Here is an 18181-nt window from a genome sequence, read left to right as displayed (position 1 = left end):
GGCACACCTGATGCTGTTATTAGGAACTCAGTCCATCCAGCACACAGAGGACTTTTATCTTTGGAGTCCCAGCCTTGGCACTACAGGGAGATAAAACCCAGCATCCGTGTCCATGTCTGATAGCAGGACTGAGAAACACAAGGCACCGGCCAAGGTGATAAGGAACCCTACTCTTGCTGAGAAAAGCAGGACCAGCTCGCCAGGTTTCCAGGAATAATTCTAAGCACTTGGTTAACATTTTGTTATCTCCAGAGATTTAGGTTTGAGCATGGGGGATTTAGCCATCCTGGGGGAGCCCTGGGGAATCAGAAAGAAGGGGCATGGGAAGAGGAAAGAAAACGAGAGAAAGGGGAGAGGCAGGAGGGTCCCTTTTACCCTCTCATCATTCTCACAACTTTCATCACTCTATCCTTCTCCCCCTCTCTTTTATTCTTCCTCCCTCTTTCCTCCTCCCTTTGCATCTTTGTACCCTTATCTCACTCTCCAGTCCCTCCTTTCTTGACAGGTTCCTGGCAGTCTGCCCAGGGTAAGCAGGGGAGGGGAAGCAGAGGGAAAGGGTTGGTAGCTAGTGCTCCAGGACCCTCTGCAGATGAGGCAGAAAGCCAGGAGCAATGGAGCAGCTAGCTGTGGGGATCCTGTTTCTAATCCTTGCCAGGACCCAAGCATACGTGGAGCAGCTACCAGAAGATTTCTATAGCAAAGGTACTGTTCCATCATTAATGTGTCTTATGACCAGGGAGAGGGGGTTTTACAGCCTGGATTTTGTGCCTTGAGGTGTGCAGACTAACTCAGAGAAAGTCCAGTTCTGGTACTACTGTTTCTCTGCTCTGTACATCCTTTTGATTGAAAAGTCATGAAGTAATGCCCAAGACTAAATTTAATATGGGTAATGCTCCTAATGGGGGAGGTAAAATGGGAGGCTCTCCAGAGTTTTATAGGGTAATGATTCTAAGGGGGGCTCTTGTAGACAGGAGATCTGTAGAAGTAATGATGCTAATGGGCATCTCAGTAGCGTATGTCTTAAGTCAGTTCTACATGGCAATGTTCCTGTGGGAACTCTATAGGACAGCATCTCTTCGATAAATGGTCTCTCTCTTTTAGGATCTAGCTAGGTACTTGGGACCTGGGTTGGCCACTGTTGGAAACAGGATCCTGGGTCTTGATGGACCTTCGGTCTGTCCCAGTAGGGCAACTCTTAGGGTGGTATCTCATAGGAATCCTATAAGATGGTGCTCCTAATACAGGAACTCTATAGGAGAGTGCCTCAGACAGGATTTCTTTAGGGTAAAGCAAGAGCTTGCTTCTCTGGGAGCTCTAAAGGAGAGTGTCTGTTAGATGGAAGCTCTATAGGCTTCAAATGTGAGAGTTCTATAGGAGAGTCTCAGGGGTTTTATAGGGTAAGGCTCCTAATGTAGAAGCTCTTTAGGAATGTCTCTAAAACAAGGGTTCTATAGGCTGATGCTGTGAATGTGGGAGATCCATATGGAATGTCCTGTAGCGACACATTTGATAAAAGGTATGGAAATCCCTTCATACGCTGGAAGATTGGAGAAACTGGGGCTCTTTTCCCTGGAGAAGCGGAGGCTTAGAGGGGACATGATAGAGACTTACAAGATCATGAAGGGCATAGAGAAAGTGGAGAGGGACAGATTCTTCAAGCTTTTGAAAACTACAAGAACGAGAGGGCATTCGGAAAAATTAAGAAGGGACAGATTCAGAACCAATGCGAGGAAGTTCTTCTTCACCCATAGGGTGGTGGACACCTGGAATGAGCTTCCAGAGGGTGTGATAGGACAGAGTACAGTATTGGGGTTCAGGAAGGGATTGGATGATTTCCTGAAGGAAAAGGGAATAGAAGGGTATAGATAGAGGATTACTATACAGGTCCTAGACCTGATGGGCCGCCGCTTGAGCGGACTGCTGGGCATGATGGACCTCTGGTCTGACCCAGCAGAGGCACTGCTTATGCTCTTATGACAATGCTTCCAGTGTGGGAGATTTATAGGTGTTTAGTCAGAACTCAGGAGTTCTATAGGGGCAATGCTCCTAATGTGGGATATCTATAGGGGAAGAGTCTAAGTGGGAATTCTATCATTTTCATGTGGTGGGGAGTTAGAAGCAGCAGAAGCTTTGCATACTGACTTAAAATGTTCTGATGCTGCCAAGAATCAGAAACAAATGAAAAGCTTTTGCAGGGAATTATTCAGAAAGGAAAGACTGATTCCTTTTACACATCTGTCCCATGACCCTAAGAGAGTGTAGACAGGGGAAGTGAGCAGAGAGACCCTTTCTGTCTCCCTACAAAGCACCCGGGGCTTCTTAATACCTGCAGGGCACAGCAAATGGCTCGCGAGTCTCCACCCGCCTCCTTCAACCGTCAATGAGACCTTTCTTCTGGGTATCTGCAACCACAAGTTTCACTCACACTCTTATCTCACCATCACATATGTTGACCTGGCACATGATGTGGCAGGAAAACATTTGTGTCCTTGTAGTCATGTGTGTGCGTAAATAACTCATGTATCCCATCAGAACGTGGGACCTGCCATCTGAAAATGCTGAGTTCAACTTGGTGTCATCCCTGGGCACCCCTAGATTTCTCCTGCTCTTTCCCTAAAGTACTACACATCCCATCAAGCAGTGAACTAACACTTGGTTGCATGGTTGCTATGACTATGGGGCTCGTTACAAATCTTCCAAAAAGCAGCTTCAAGAGGCAGAGGGACGTTTTTCTCACCAAACCTCCCAAACCCATTTTGTAGAGGGATTTCTATGCAACCATCTGCAGTGCATCTAAAGCTCATGGGAACATGTTGGAGGCGTAGTTTGGGTGGGACGATGGTGGGCTTATGACTTGGGACTTTTTTTTCTGAATTAATGGAACATTGTAGATAAGAGAATGTCCAGGGCACAATTTGTACGTTTGAGGCTAGAGCTGTTTTCATAACAAGTAAGTGCCAAAAAGGAGCCCAGTGGAGAGATGAAGGCATGCCTCCCCAGGGGACACGGACCCCAAAGAGGTGAATGAAAGAGTACATACCGGCCAGTCATAGCAGAGCAGCAAGGAGGCTCCTGGAGTAGCCTAGTGGGCAATGTGGTCAACCATAGAAATGGGTGAAGTAAGGGGGGCAGGGGGCAGTTCACCCCAGCAACCCTTCCTCCTCTTCCCACTCCTCACCATGTGGGTGCACCCCCATTCGCTTCCCCCTCTACCTCTAACAACTTTAATGTACTTCTTGCAACCGCGTTGTCTCTCCCGCTGATGTCACTTCCGGGTGCCACGCACAGGAAGTGATGTCAGAGGGAGAGCCGATGGGGTTGTGAGGAGCACGTTGAAGTTCTTGTTGCTGGTGAACAATTAAGAGGTATTGGGGAAGGGAAGGGGCGTGTTTGTGACAAGGGGGATCGGGGAGGGAAGGGCTATGCCACTTATGATGGATTATGTGAGCCTTCCAAAACTCACCCAAATCCCACCGTACCTACATATAGGTGACACAAGTTAAATTTATCTGATATAGTTCCAATTTAAAACCAAAGTTAAAACCTAAGTGGTTTACAATAAAAATTAGGTAAGGGAATTAAAGACACAAGACACAGTACAGAAACATTACTACTCTCTCTCCTAGACACAGCCAAACAACACCTAAGTATAAGGAAAAAAATGCTGCTCATTCAACTAGACCTCACTTCAGCATTTGATCTGATAGATCACGACATCTTACTACAAACACTGGAGGCAATAGAAATCACAGGTAGAGTCTACAACTGTTTTGAAGGATTCCTCCGCTCAAGGAAATACAGAGTCAAAACAAAGAAAGAACAATCTGAAACCTGGAACAACCCCTGTAGAGTCCTCCAAGGCTCGCCACTATCCCCAACACTCTTCAACCTCTACATAGCCACACTCGGCACATACTTAGACAAATTAGACATAACCTCATACAGCTACGCAGATGATATCACCATCATCTTGCCTTTCGACCAATCCACCAATGACACAACAATCAAAATAGATTCAACACTAGAAACAATATCTCAATGGATGAGAGACCACAAACTAAAGTTGAACCAAGACAAAACCAAATTCCTACTTCTAGAAAAAAACAAAACACCATCCATAACAAACCTAGAATTAAACTCCATCCTATACCCTCTACAACCCAACCTACAACTGCTGGGAATAATAATAGGCAAGGGCTGCACCATACAACTTCAAAACAGCCCAGAAGGCATTCGCAACCATGTACAACCTAAGAAAAATCTGAAAATACTTCAACAAAGAACAATTTATGGTTCAAACGCTAATCCTGGGCATCCTGGACTACTGTAACAGCCTAAACCTGTCATGCCCCGCCTATACCTTAAAACAATTACAAACGGTGCAAAACACAGCTCTCAGATTGATATATTCATTGCAAGAATACGATCACATTACCACTGCTTACCAAGACTCACACTGGCTCCCAATACAAGCATGCATACAGTATAAATTATTTTGCACTCTCTTCAGAGCCCTAAATGGGTCTGGACCCAGCTACCTAAACAAACACCTGATCAGAAATAACACATCAAGACCAAGGAAAACACAGGCGCTCTTCACCCATCCCCCACAAAAGCAAAAAACTATGACGACGAACTACTAGCCACCGGTGCAGCGAAATAGATCTCTACCTCTCCAAGCTACTGACCAAGACTAACTACAAAACATTCAGGAAAGAACTGAAAACTATACTTTTCAAAAAATTTGTCAAATGAGCTAATCAAAAACCTCCCCCAAAACCCATCGCTCATGCTAGTCTTCAATTCATGTAAGCTCACTCTATCTATCAACTCTGAAAGCTCCCTGGGAATGCCCAGCCCAGGCCAACTCTTTTTGTACACCACCTAGAACTGAAAGGTATGGGCGGGATAGAAAATACTAATGGAATGTAATGTAACCCCACGGGCAAACAGAAAAAAAGTGGGGAAGGGACACAGGTCAAACCATTGTGTGGACAAATACATTTATTAAAATATCAAACAAACTTCAATTAAAATTGCACAAATATATAAAATAAACATAGCAGGTATATAAAGTCCTTTGAAATTCACCCCCCCCCCCCACACACACACTTTTACAAAACCACGCAAGAGGTTTCTAGCGCCAGCAGTGCGCTGAATACTCTGCACTGCTCCGACGGTCAGAGCTCCTATGAGTGTCGTAGTGCAAAGCATTCAGCACGCCAGCCGGCGCTAAAAACCTTGCGTGGTTTTGTAAAAGGGGAGAGGAGTTAATGTGGACAAAGGCAAAGTGATGCACTTTGGGAAGAATAACCCAAATCCTAGTTACCAGATGCTAGGGTCCACCTTGGGGGTCAGAGCCTAAAGAAAAATATCTGGGTGTCAGATGCTAGGAATTATTTAAAAAAGGAATGGTTAAGAAGACTAAGAATGTTATAATGCCTCTGCATTGCTCCATGGTGTGACCTCACTTAGAAAGATATAGCGGCACTAGAAAAGGTTCAAAGAAGAGCGAGCAAGATGGTAAAGGGGATGGAACTCCTCTCGTATGGCGAAAGACTAAAAAGGTTAGGGCTCTTTAGCTTGGAAAAGAGATATGATGGAAGCCTACAAAATCCTGAGTGGAGTAGAACGGGTACAAGTGGATTGGTTTTTTACTCCGTCCAAGATTGCAAAGACTAGGGGGGCACTCGATGAAGTTGCAGGGAAATACTCTTAAAACCAATAGGAGGATGTTTTTTTTCACTCAGAGAATAGTTGGGCTCTAGAACGCGTTGCCAGAGGATGTGGTACGAACAGTTAAAAGTATTTAATTAAAAAATTTATATACCGCATACAACTATGCGGTTTAAATATCACATACATAAAATCTTATTTCCTTGCGATTTCCACATATAACATAAACATGACTAGACAACATCATTAATATCCCTCCAATATAAAATGTCAATATACCAAATCAAATCAGATTTCGACAATTAAAGAAGCCAAAAAGTTTGAACACGTTTTTGGAGGAAAAGTCCATCGTCTGCTAGAGACAGACGTGGGGAAGCCACTGCTTGCCCTGGTATTGGTAGAATGGAATCTTGTCATTCTTTGGGGATTCCAGAATCTCTCTTACTCCGAGATTCTGGAATGTTGCTATTATTTGGAGTTTTGTCAGGCACTTGGGACCTGGATGGGCCACTACTGGAAAAAGGATGCTGGACTAGATGGATCATTGGTCTGACCAAAGATGGCTTCTGATGTCTCTCGTGTTCAGCCAGACCCCAAGAGGCCCCTCCATTGGTCCCTAAAACTTGCTCAGCCACGTCAAGTGCAATTTCGAAGTTTTTCAAGGATGACGAGAACGAGGCTTTCATTTTCTTTCTTCTTATTTCATCCCTAGTCTCCCTGCTGTTAGCGGAAGACCCAGAAAACCCCAAGTGTTTCACACGCACCCTGCAGGACCTCACCTGCTTCTGGAAGGATAGTCAGAGTGAGGCCAACAGGACTTTCGGCTTCTACTATCAGTTGGAGTAAGTGACAGTAAGCATGAAGCTCTGTTTAAACACCAAGGGAGTTGCTGAGGAGGGCTTAAATGTACCTGACACAAGCAGGGGAAGAGGTTCTCTCTCCCTTGCAGAATGTCGCTGTCCTTGGCTATGGAGTCAGTTTCCATGTCAGCAGTGGTTCTCGTTGGTAATGGAGGCAGCTTCTATCTTTGGAGTACGAGGTAGGGTTCATGACAGGAAACACGGGACTTGATATATTTAGAGCAGTGGGATTACTCTGGATTGTGACATCAGAGGGATCATTGTCCCTGGTGACAGTGGAGGGGCTATCTTTGGTGGCAGTGGTATTAACTACTTTCCATGGTGATACTATGTGTGTCCTTGGTGGTGGTAGTGGGGAGAAAGGGGTGCTCTCTTGCATGTCACTATTGGGCAGAAGGGTTTGGTAACCATGATGAAGGGTAAATTCCTTAGGGGTAGTCTTGAGATGTCATTGTACTCGATGGCAGAAAGCTAGGGGGTAAATATTTGGATGTTCTGATCCTTCTCTTTTCCAGGAATGATCCGGAAAAATCCTGCAGGCTGAGCTCAGAGCTGACAGTGGAAAACAGCACCTGGTACATCTGTAACCTCCCTATCGTAGATGTGGTTTCCTTTGCAGAGCTGAGGGTGCGGGTGATGGAAGGGAAAGGTGGCACTCCCCTGTATAGTCGAAGCCTCCAGGTGAACGATGTGGGTGAGTCCTCCAAGTTAGCTGGGTCACAGGTGTGATTGATTTTGTGGCCACAAAATGACTAAACACACACGTAGGAGGAAGTGCCCTGGCAAGTGAAAGCGGTCAGATTTGATTTCTGAGTCAGCTGAGACAGTAAATATTAGAGGGTAGACACAGGCAACATTCAGGGCAGATTTACAGCTCTGGTGCTTGGCTCCTGGCCTCAGGACTGTTGTTACAATGATCAGACTAGGAAGAGTGAGAACGCAAGTCTAGACATGGATGAACCCTGATAGCACCAGAATCCCAATACTAACTTTGGAATGAGCCAGAAGAAAGAAGCCAAATCAAGCGACATTCCGTTTCACTAAAAATAAAGCAGAGGAAGTATCTCCCATGTGTGTAGACAGGGCAGGAGAAACAGGGGCAGCTAATGATTTCACTGCAATGGGTCCTAATGAAAGAATCCTTCCTCATTGCTGTAGTGTTGCTGGATCCCCCTAGGAACCTGACAGTGTTGGAGACGGAGCACCCTGGTCAGCTGTTCATCAGCTGGGAGGCGCCCCTCATCTATTATCTAGAAGATGGCCTCCAGTATGAAGTCAGCTTCTCCTCTGCTGGCCACACCTCCATCATACAGGTAAGGGGTCCCCATCAGAGCTCCCCAACATAGAGCAGAGTCCACCACTTCAGCAGTCCCTCTCCACGCCACCTGGCTGCTTATGCAAATGTGGCAGAGCCGGGGATAAGAGACGAGGCACAGGGCATGGAACGATGCATCCTGAGGCCAAATGCAAAGCGAGTGACAGAGGTGGAGTTTAGAACTCTACCTCCCAGGGCCCTGTTTCTCATCATCACAATGCAATCATGTGCAAATTTCAGCAAGTCTAGCAGAAGCCCCCTTTTCACCTCTTCTCTCCCTTATCTAGGATGGGATTGTCTCAGATCGAACCGACTACACTGTGACAAACGTGAAAGATCAGACGCAATACACCATCGCTGTGAGGGTGAAGCCTAATGGGGTCAGCTTCAGCGGTTATTGGAGTGCCTGGTCCCAGCCTGTCTCTGTGGTGACATCCCCCCGCGGTGAGAGCCCAAATAGGATGCAACACCCCCTCGCACCTCTGGCTCCTGAGGAGGCAGCAGAGCGTGAAGCTTAGGGTGCTCTTGCTTGACGGATATCATAGTCATTTAAGCTGTGGGTTTCTTCAGAGCGAGGCTCTGTGGTTGGTCTGTGTGCTGATTTTTTTAAGTAGTGGCTTTCAAGCTGGATTGATTTGATGGCTGCACAATCACATTTTAATTCCTGAAACAAGGAAAATGTTGTTGATTTCTGTCCAATCAATTTAAACTCTTAAAGGTATGAAAAGCTGTTGGCGCTGTTCTTTTGGGACACTAAAATCACCTTATACGAGTGGGGTTGTCAAGCTTTGTTTGGCAACCGCTCATACAAGGTGATTTCAGTGCCCAACAAATGGCAACGAGGACCCAATTTTCCCATCTTCAGACATTTAAATTGATTGGAAAGAAGCCAACGACTTTTTCCACTGTCAAAGATTTTTTTTTTTTAAACCCACTAGAGATCAATGCCTTCAAGAGTTTAAATTGATTAGAGACCGACTTTTCCCATGTTCATGAGTTTAAATGTGATTGGACAGAGCCAACCAAGCTGCATAAAGAACCACTACATAAAACCAGCACACAGACCAACCACACTCTATCACCTTGAAGAAAGCTGAACTGAGATGGCTGAAATGTCGGCCAAGTAAATTCAGATGGATCCGGTCATCCATCGCAAATGATATAGGGGTATCTTCACTAGAGGAGTCCATCCCAAGTGGTTTTGAGCAAAACTGAGGTGGGGTTTGTTTTTTTTTTGGGGGGGGGGGGTAGACGGAGGCTTTTATTCAAAATCAGGTAAATCCAAGATGGCCAGCAGCTACAGGATGGTCACACCACATATGGCTTGGGAAAATACCCTAAAGGGTCAAAAAATTATGGGAAAGGGTTTTTGGAGGTGGGAGACCCTAGCTACAGCTCCAAAAATCCTTAAAACCAGCAAAATCGGACACCCCCCCCCTAGACTTCAATAGCCAGTACTCACTCTCTGTCTCAGCTGGGTTAGGCTGCTGCTGCAGAAGATGGAAATAAAGATACTTCCTCACTCAGCAAACCAGTTCCACAAAGCCTGACCGAGATCTCAACCTCTGTGGATACAAGTGAGAGTGGGGAGGAATAATGTACACAGCCGGCACCTGTTAAGCCCTGCTATACCAAAACTGGGGCCAAACAGCCTGCATTCAAGGCGAACAGACCCTGAGCTCCGCAAAGTCCAATGCAGGGCGGCCAGACAGGAAACCCGAGGGCTACCTTGCCAGCTGCCAAAGTGCAGACGTCAGAGCTAGAATCTGTGACCTCTCCCAGGAAGAGCTGCCCCGGGGTCAACATGGACCTCTCCAGCACAGAAAAGTCTCGAACTTGGTGTAAGGTTGGAGCTAGGCTGACACTTGGGATTAAAAAAAACAAACCTGAAACTAATAAAAGAATATCAGAGCATATCAGAAATAATTCCCTCTCAACTCGCTTGCAGAAAGAAAAAACTGAAGGGGGGTTGGGCGGGGGTCTACAGCACTGGAGGAGGTGGATAACTGAAATAATGCAAATGTCATCCTTCTGCAATCAACTCACAAATCTATATAGGAATATCACCTACTGTACCATCAGGTCTCATATGTCCTTTGCACCAGAAAACCATAATACCAGCCATGGAAATCTAAAAGAACAAGCTTGGCTGATGCCAGATCAAAACACCCATGGAGTGAAGCTATCAACCTTCTTCAGATTCAATAGTGGGTCCCCTTGGGAATTAGCAGGTGCTACGCATGACGTCTCTTATGACACCAGAGATGTCAAGTTGCGCTGGTTGACCGAAGCAGCCGAATCAAACCCAGCAGCTCAAACCAGCATGAAAAAGTCCCAAAGCAGGTTAACACCTTAAGCAACGGAAAGTTCTGCTTTTTTTTATTAGGCTGCAAATCAGGGGTTCTTAACACTCAGGGCAGATTTTCAGGATATCTGCAATGAATATATGCATGAGACATATTTGCATACAAAAAAGGCAAGTCAATTTATATTATGCATATTCAATGTGGACATCCCGAAGGATTGGGTTCAGAACCCTTCTGAATTTTGAGGGTTGGTTCTTGGGGTTTCTTTACCTATGAAGAACACAGCAAGGTATCCAAGCACTTGTCTGTCTTTACTAAGGACCAGAACCCTAATGAAAGAATGATGGGTGGGAGACCCGAAGCATTCTAAGACAAAATAATAGCTGTTATCACCATATTACATAATTCAAATATATGACGTTATATGATTTTATACCATGCATTTATCACAAAACTGTGTCCAAAATGCTCTCCTGCAACTCTTTACGACTTTGCAAGCCCTCTCTCCAATATTAGCCACAAAGTCAGTGGCACAGTGGCAGCGTTTGGTGAAAGCTGCCCCTCCCAATAGTAGCCAGGAGTTAGAAGGCTGCTTGCACCTCTTTGTGCTGTGTACCACACTGACTCTCGGCTTCTCTCCCTTCCAGAGCTGGATCCACTCATCCTGACGCTAATTCTCATCTTGGCGTTACTTCTGCTCCTCATTGGCATTGTCGTTCTGCTCAGCCATCGCAGGTAGGAGTCACGCCAGCCCTGTGATGTCACCCTGTGCATCCCTCTAGCTGTGGGTACTGCCATGTCTCCCCCCCCCATCCCTTCTAAAACAGCATGCATGTCCACAGGGCAGTGTGAGTGACCCCCCTCGATAATCTGTGTCTATCTATCCTTAGGTTCCTGAAGCAGAAGGTGTGGCCTGTAATCCCAAACCCTGCCAATCACTTTGAAGGCCTTTTTGATATGCACAAGGGGAATTTCCAGGTACAGTGACTAGTTGAGACAGAAGAACCAAGTGCTGCCCTTTCCTTCCGTGGCTCTCTGCCACTGCAGAGCTTTCTCTAGAAAAAAATAAGATGTCATCACTGCATATAGATATCACAGGTTCAAAACCCAGCAAGACATTCTCAAACTCTTGATCTTCTGACATAGTCAGGTAGTGTGAATGATTCCATCCCATGCAGTATTCTAGGAAACAGAATGTCACATTTAACAGAAGTCCCAGAGGTCCCACCCGGGGAAGAATTAGGGCAATCATGATCAGCAGTTCATGTCTGTGGGGGAGAGAGGAAGGAAAGATGAAACCCAAATTCCTCTCCCTCCCTCTGATCCAATAGTATATAAACATCAATAGAGACAGACCAACATAGTGTCCCCCAGTTTCTCCAGAAATGTGGCCAGGGTTCTACCTGCAAATCCGTGTTTTTAGGGTTGTGACTGATGCCTGGTGCACTCTATTTAAAGTTTTACAGAGAGTGGAAATGCTCTTTACTTTTACTCTGTCATCCTGCCATATAGAAAATCCTTGTCTAGTTGTGTCTAACTCAAACCCTTCTAACCTTTGCAGCAATGGCTCGGACACAGCAACACTTACCTGTGGTGGAGCCCTCGCCTCTACACTGCCGAAGACATGGTGACCTCTGTGGAGATCATATCAGAGCTCGGTCAAGCACAGTTCAGGCTCCCAGCCTGGGAAGAAATATCATTCTACGTGCCCAGCCTCCAGAGCACCGCAGAGGTGTGGGGAGCTGCAACAGCAGGGCAGGCTCAAACCCCCCAGGTTCTCAAGGACAGCTATGTAGCTCTGGATGAAAGGTTCCCGCCCTTCAGCGTGGCTTCAAACAACACGACGTGCGAGGGAGAAGCTTCTGCAGACCAAGTGTTGCAACAGATGCCAGGCCCAACACTGGAAGTTTACACTGGTGGGCAAAAGGAAGAGAGCAGGGAATTGGACTCTGCCCTGACCAGGACCCCGAGCTCCAGTCCGGGGCAAACATCCTCCTCAAGCTTCGAGTATACTGTGCTTGACCCAACGGCAGACACTCTCTCCCCAAGGGCCCCATGCCCTGATCTTAAGAATAATTATATCCTGGTCTCTGACTCAGGGATTGCCACAGACTACAGTACTATGAGCTCCAATACCAGCCTTGGCAAATGCCAGGGGGGTCAGTACAGCAACTTCTACGAGAATACTCCTAATTATGTGATTTTTCCCCACTGCTGAGATTTCCTGCAGTGCCACTTACCGTACTGCTCAACTTCCTACCGGGGAGAAAACCAAGGAGGTGTGCCACCAGTGCCTCTGGGAAGCTCCCTTGCAGCCAACATCTAACCTCAATGTACAAGCAGGGAAGCTGAGGAGCGCTGACCTTACCAGGCGCAAATGGTCACTGGGGCTGTAAAGGGTTCACAAACCGTAAACTCCTGAAATCCATGCCACCCTTGTTCAAGAAAAAACACAGCGACTATCAAAAACAAGAGAGCGTGTCTACATGCACCAGTACTGGCCACTTTTATGGCTCTTTTGAGCTGCATAGGGATTTTTGTAAAGCATCGACACTCTTTTTGGTTATTAGCCATTGTTATACACCTTCATCTCTGGCCCGAGCCCCGCAGTTGACAGGCTCAGGCGGGATTTCCATTCCTCAGGCAACTGCATCACAGAGGCTTCAGTCCAGAGACACTTGCTGATATTGGCTACGCACCAAGAACACAGGACTCAGATGAAGGTTGATGAGATTCAAAGTGCAGCTAGAAAAACGCATCTGTTAGTGGGTGTAATGCTTATTTCTTTTCACACTGTTCTGTATATAAGTGATCTAGTTCATTTCTATCCGGTTTCTAAAGCTTTCCTCTCCTTATTTCATGTTGTAAGCTGCCATTAAGATGGTAAATTTTCAGGTTTAAAAAAAATTTTCACTAAACACTTGTACAAAAAAGCTTTTTTTTTTTAAAAAAAAAAAAATTTATAGAACAAAACTCATATCTTCATAGGAGGGAATGCCGTCCTCTTTTTTTAAGCACCAGTTGTATAGATGAAATTTTTGAATATGAAATAATTTTTGGTACAGTTTTTTTTTTTACTGCAATAAAGATATTTTCCTTGTTTGGATCAAACTCTTGGGTCTGTATTTGAGGTACAGACATTGTTCCCAGAAACACAGAAACTTACAGGGAACCTTTCTCCATCTTTCTGGATTCCTGCAAATGTTGGGAAGAGACAGGGCTCTCCAAACAATCCGCAATGAATAGTCCTGAGAGATTTGGATGCCGTTGGACTGGGGTCAACAGTGCTCTCATGGATATGCACTATGGACAGTCCAGTCCAAAAAGCTGACTGGCTGGGGTGCCTCCAGGACCAGGGTTGAGAGCCAGTGTGACCACCGCTGTGATACAAACTCAAAACCAAGAAGGGATATTGAAGGATCAATAAAAGGTAAGAAGCAATTATAACAGGGAACACTGCAGATGGCCAAAGGACTATCCAATTCTAGAACTGCATTTCCAACCCAGTCCCCCTAGGTTTTCAGGATATCCACATGAATATGCATGAGATAGATTTGCAAACAGTAAAGGCAGGACATGTAAATTTATCTTATGCATATTCATTCTGGATATGCTAAAACCTGACCAGCTAAGAGTACCTGGTTGAGAAACCCTGCAGCAGGGGAAGGCAATGAACTTTACCATGAGGGAGGAAGGGATACAAGAGACAGAAAACAGTCAGCATTATCGCTGAGTGGCAAAACCTCCCTTCATGTTTCTAGGCCAGAGGCTTTCAACCCAGCCCATTGGACACACCCAGCCACTTAAGTTTTCAGGATATCCAGAATAAATTTGCATTCTCTGACTTCATTGTATGCAGAACTCTTGTGCATATTCATTCAAGGTATTCGGAAAACCTGACTAGCTGGGTGTGTCCTGAGTTCTCTTCTTTCCAGACTAGTCTTTTGGAGAAGACTTCCCATAATTTTACTAGGTTGTCAACTCTGGTTTTCCGCCATATACAAATAATATCCATTGTGAATCTCCTGAAAACTCATTAGCTATGTAGTTCCCAAGACAGGTTTGGAAAGCCTTGCTTTTAGGGTTGCCAGTTCCAGGATAGGCTGACCCAGTCTTTGGTTTTATTTCCCCCCTTCTTGAGAATATAGAACAATAAAGGAGGACAATTATATCTACATAGCCTGCAACAAGGGGGTTAAACAAGTTCTAAAGATGGAGCTAAAGAATAACCCTTTGCCTTTTCTTCCAGTTTCCTGGGAGATGTTTTCGGTACAAATCACTTGCAGAAATATTTTCAAGGTATTTTTGTCACACTCTTACTTTCCCGGTATATAATCCTTTATTTTCTGGAGCCATTTGGTAACCTACACTAAGAAAGGGTACCAGTGCTTTAAAATCCCCAGATTTCTTGAAGCATTTCACACTACATGAATATTTATTTGTCCACCCCTGTAGATCTTTTCTCCCCCATAGCGTTCTTTCCTCCCAATTCTGGAGTGGACATGGCAGAGGAAATTTCTAATTGTCCAGTGGGCTGCATCCGTATTACCCATTCTTTACTGGTATCAAATTCTGTTCTTTGAGGACTTCTAAAAGAGGCCCAGAAAACTTTCACTATCCCATCTTCTGCAGCCTCATCGTCCTCCTCAGTCCTCAGTCTGTCCAAATCTATCCTGAGTTGGCATATCTGAGGGAAATAACGCTCGACGACTGAAAGCACTAGGGGCTCTTCTGCCTCCTCTCCTGTGACTCTCATTGAGATAAGTAGGTGGCAGCAACTGCCACCACAACAGGCATCCACACTGGGCACGCCAGAGGTTGATTGGAGCTTCTGAGTGAAATAGGCAGCAGTGTCTACTAGCAGGGCAGAGATCAGAGCTGCCGCCTGCTGACCACCATCACCAGTCAGATAGTCTTCCAGTCCATCCAGCAGGATTAAGGAAGGAAAAGCCTGGTCACGCTCATGCAGGGAGGCCACGACCTTCAGTAGCTCCTCTGAGGACCGTGGATAGAGGAAGTGAACTTTCTAAAAAAAACAAACCAAAAACCACCCAATGAGACCCTATCAATAGTAAGGATCGTACTACAAGGTCCCACTTGGAAAGGGTCTGCGCCAGCCAGGGCGTTCCAGCTACAAGTGAAAGCCACACCCCAGACTTGACTTCTTGATTTCCTGAAGCAAAGTCCAGGCATGCAACTGGGCTGGGCTGGGCTGGGCTCCCCCCCCTTCCTCCTCCTCCTCCCCCCCCCTTCTTCCTCCCTTCCTCCCCCTCTCCCCCCCATTCCTCCCCCTCTCCCCCCCTTCCTCCCCCTCTCCCCCCCCCTTCCTCCCCCTCTCCCCCCCCCTTCCTCCCCCTCTCCCCCCCCTTCCCCCCCCCCCCCCCCCCCTTCCCCCCCCTCTCCCCCCCCCTTCCCCCCCCTCTCCCCCCCCCTTCCTCCCCCTCTCCCCCCCCTTCCTCCCCCTCTCCCCCCCCTTCCTCCCCCTCTCCCCCCCCTTCCTCCCCCTCTCCCCCCCCTTCCCCCCCCTCTCCCCCCCTTCCTCCCCCTCTCCCCCCCCTTCCTCCCCCTCTCCCCCCCCTTCCTCCCCCTCTCCCCCCTTCCTCCCCCCATGTGTCAGAGAGCTGAGGCGATCCAAGAGCAGCCAGAAGCTCCAGGGCAGGACACGTGGGCTCGGCCCGCTTCTGACCTTGAGCGTGAGAGGGTCTCGGCCGGCACCGGGCAGACTCTGCAGCGGCCTCCGAGCTAGGAAGAGCACGGGTCGCCCGTCCTCCGCCGCCGCGCGCACCGCCGCCAGACACAGCAGCGCCGTCTTGCCACTGCGCCGCTCCCCGAGCACGAGGCCCCGAGGCCCCGGCGGGAAAGAACCCAACAAGCGGCGCAGGGAGCAAGCCATGTGCGTCCTACAAGCCACTTCCGCGTTCCGGATCACGAGCCGCTCTTCCATTGGCTGCTGTTGCTGCCGCCGCCCCCTTTCTTTCTGATTGGCGCATACAGCAAGCCACTTCCGCGTTCCGGTTCACGCGCCGCTCTTCCATTGGCTGCTGCTGCTGCTGCCGCCCTCCCCCTTTCTCTCTGATTGGCGCAGAGAGTAAAGCCATGGTGCGTTCCACTGCAAGCGCTCACAACGTTCGCCCCATTGGCTGGCTGCCTCATCCCACTAGGCAAATCACGTGCGTTCCACCGCCAGCGTCCACCATTTCCGGTCACCTGCCGGAAGCAAGCGTGCGTCCCTTCGCAAGCGCTCCCCTATTGGCTGCCTACCGAGTCCCTGTTCTCTGATTGGCTTAGGGACTCGGATCAAGGGCTGCAGAGGGGAGGTGTGTGCTTCAGCCCCATTCCAATTTTGGAGGAGGGAGAGTTTTTGGCCAGTCCTGGTTTCTGAACTTATATCCCAAAGTGAATGTGACCAAATTGCCTTGGCTATTGTGATTGTTTTTACTAAGCCCAAGAAAAAGACTATCTGCAGCTAGATGGCTTCTGGAGGCTAAAAGATAGGAGCATATTTAGGGTTACCATATCTGTGGACACCTGGCCCCAGCCCCGCCTCCACACAAACCTCATCTCTCCCTGGAGGGCCTCTGAGCATGTGCTGATGCGGTGCAATGTTGTCACAAACATGCATGTGACATCACATGCATGCATGCTCAGAGGACATGTCTGGGTAAATCAGAACATCTGGTAACCCTAAGCCTAGTACTCCAGTTTTGTATGACCTACTATGGAATTCAAACTGCTCTGCCTGATGTACAAAGCATGTAACTTTGGTCAACCTGAATAGCTGTCAAATAAATTATCAAGATAGCTACCAGCTAGACCCTTGCGTTCTTTGCAAAATGATCTTTTCAAATTGCTAGGTTTGAAACAAATTAAATTGTCATTTACGAGAAGTAGGGCTTTCTCTTATGTCGGTCCAGCTCTTTGGAATTCATTATTAAGTAGCTTACATGGCAATTGCTCTTATTTAATTTTACGTAAGGCCTTAACGCCCTGATCATGCAATTTGATATGAGCTCTGCCTTTGACTTGGTGGACCATGGGAAACTGTTACAATGCTTAGATGCAATTGGAATCAGAGGAGAGGTATTAAACTGGTTTCGAGGTTTCCTTATATCCCGCACCTATCAAGTACGTTTTAATTACGATCTCTCTGATACATGAAGCAATCCATCTGGCGTGCCACAGGGGTCACCATTATCCCCTTTGCTTTTCAATGTTTACATGTCCTCATTAGGCACGCAATTGTCCCATCTGGGAATAAAACTATTTAGCTACGTAGATGACTTTACGATGATTATCCCATTCACTACCTCTCTCTCAGAAGTTACCCCTAAAGCAACAGAAGTACTAAATTGGATGGAGCAATGGTTGACTGAATTCAGACTAAAGCTTAATTCAGAGAAAACAAAATTTTTTGTAGCTTTGCCACACTCGCTTGACACTAAAGCATCAATGTGCATCAATAACCTTAGCTATCCTATTCAACCTACTATGAAGGTATTGGGTGTAACACTGGACCAGAGCCTGACCATGAAAGACCAGGTGGACTCCTTGGTTAGAAAGAGTTTTCTCACCCTCTGGTCCATTAGAGCATATTTTGATGTCTCATCATTTAGAATTCTGGTACAATCCCTTATACTGAGTCAACTTGATTACTGTAACATCGTCTACTTGGCAATTTCCCAGAAGAATAAGCAGCGATTGCAACTGGTACAAAATGCAGCGGTTAGGCTACTTTGTGGATTGAAGAAGTTCGATCATGTAACACCTTCCTATCGACTTCTACACTGGCTGCTGATGGAGGCATGTGTGAAATTCAAGTTTGGTTGTTTTTGCTTTAAGGTACTATATGGTTTAGCCCCTAAATATATAACAGACCTTTTCTCTTTCACAACCAACATACATAAGAGAAGCTCACATCCGAACTTTGTTTCTCCACCGGTTAGAGGTTGTAAATTTAAAAGACATCATCAACATCTTTTCTCACATCAGGCAGCACTATGGGGTAAAGATCTGGAATAACTGCT

General features: G+C 46.7%; 2 protein-coding genes across 2 annotated transcripts; one reads left to right on the top strand and one right to left on the bottom strand.

Moving 5' to 3' along the window:
• Positions 1–544: 544 nt before the first annotated feature.
• EPOR (erythropoietin receptor) lies at positions 545–12561 on the top strand. Its single transcript, XM_033924216.1, has 8 exons — positions 545–702; positions 6389–6518; positions 7052–7230; positions 7695–7849; positions 8139–8295; positions 10805–10892; positions 11048–11135; positions 11719–12561. Exons 1-8 carry the CDS (start codon positions 612–614, stop codon positions 12373–12375), a joined length of 1545 nt encoding a protein of 514 aa, XP_033780107.1. The 5' UTR covers positions 545–611; the 3' UTR covers positions 12376–12561.
• A 456-nt stretch (positions 12562–13017) lies between these two features.
• On the bottom strand, positions 13018–16121 carry SWSAP1 (SWIM-type zinc finger 7 associated protein 1). Its single transcript, XM_033924224.1, has 2 exons — positions 15844–16121; positions 13018–15183 (listed from the first exon to the last, which is right to left on the bottom strand). Exons 1-2 carry the CDS (start codon positions 16099–16101, stop codon positions 14593–14595), a joined length of 849 nt encoding a protein of 282 aa, XP_033780115.1. The 5' UTR covers positions 16102–16121; the 3' UTR covers positions 13018–14592.
• Between the last annotated feature and the right edge of the window lie 2060 nt (positions 16122–18181).

Source organism: Geotrypetes seraphini, chromosome 16 (assembly GCF_902459505.1).
Source record: "Geotrypetes seraphini chromosome 16, aGeoSer1.1, whole genome shotgun sequence".
NCBI lineage: Eukaryota > Metazoa > Chordata > Amphibia > Gymnophiona > Dermophiidae > Geotrypetes > Geotrypetes seraphini.
Note: the sequence above shows the minus strand (reverse complement) of the source record. Positions and strands in the feature narration are given on the sequence as shown.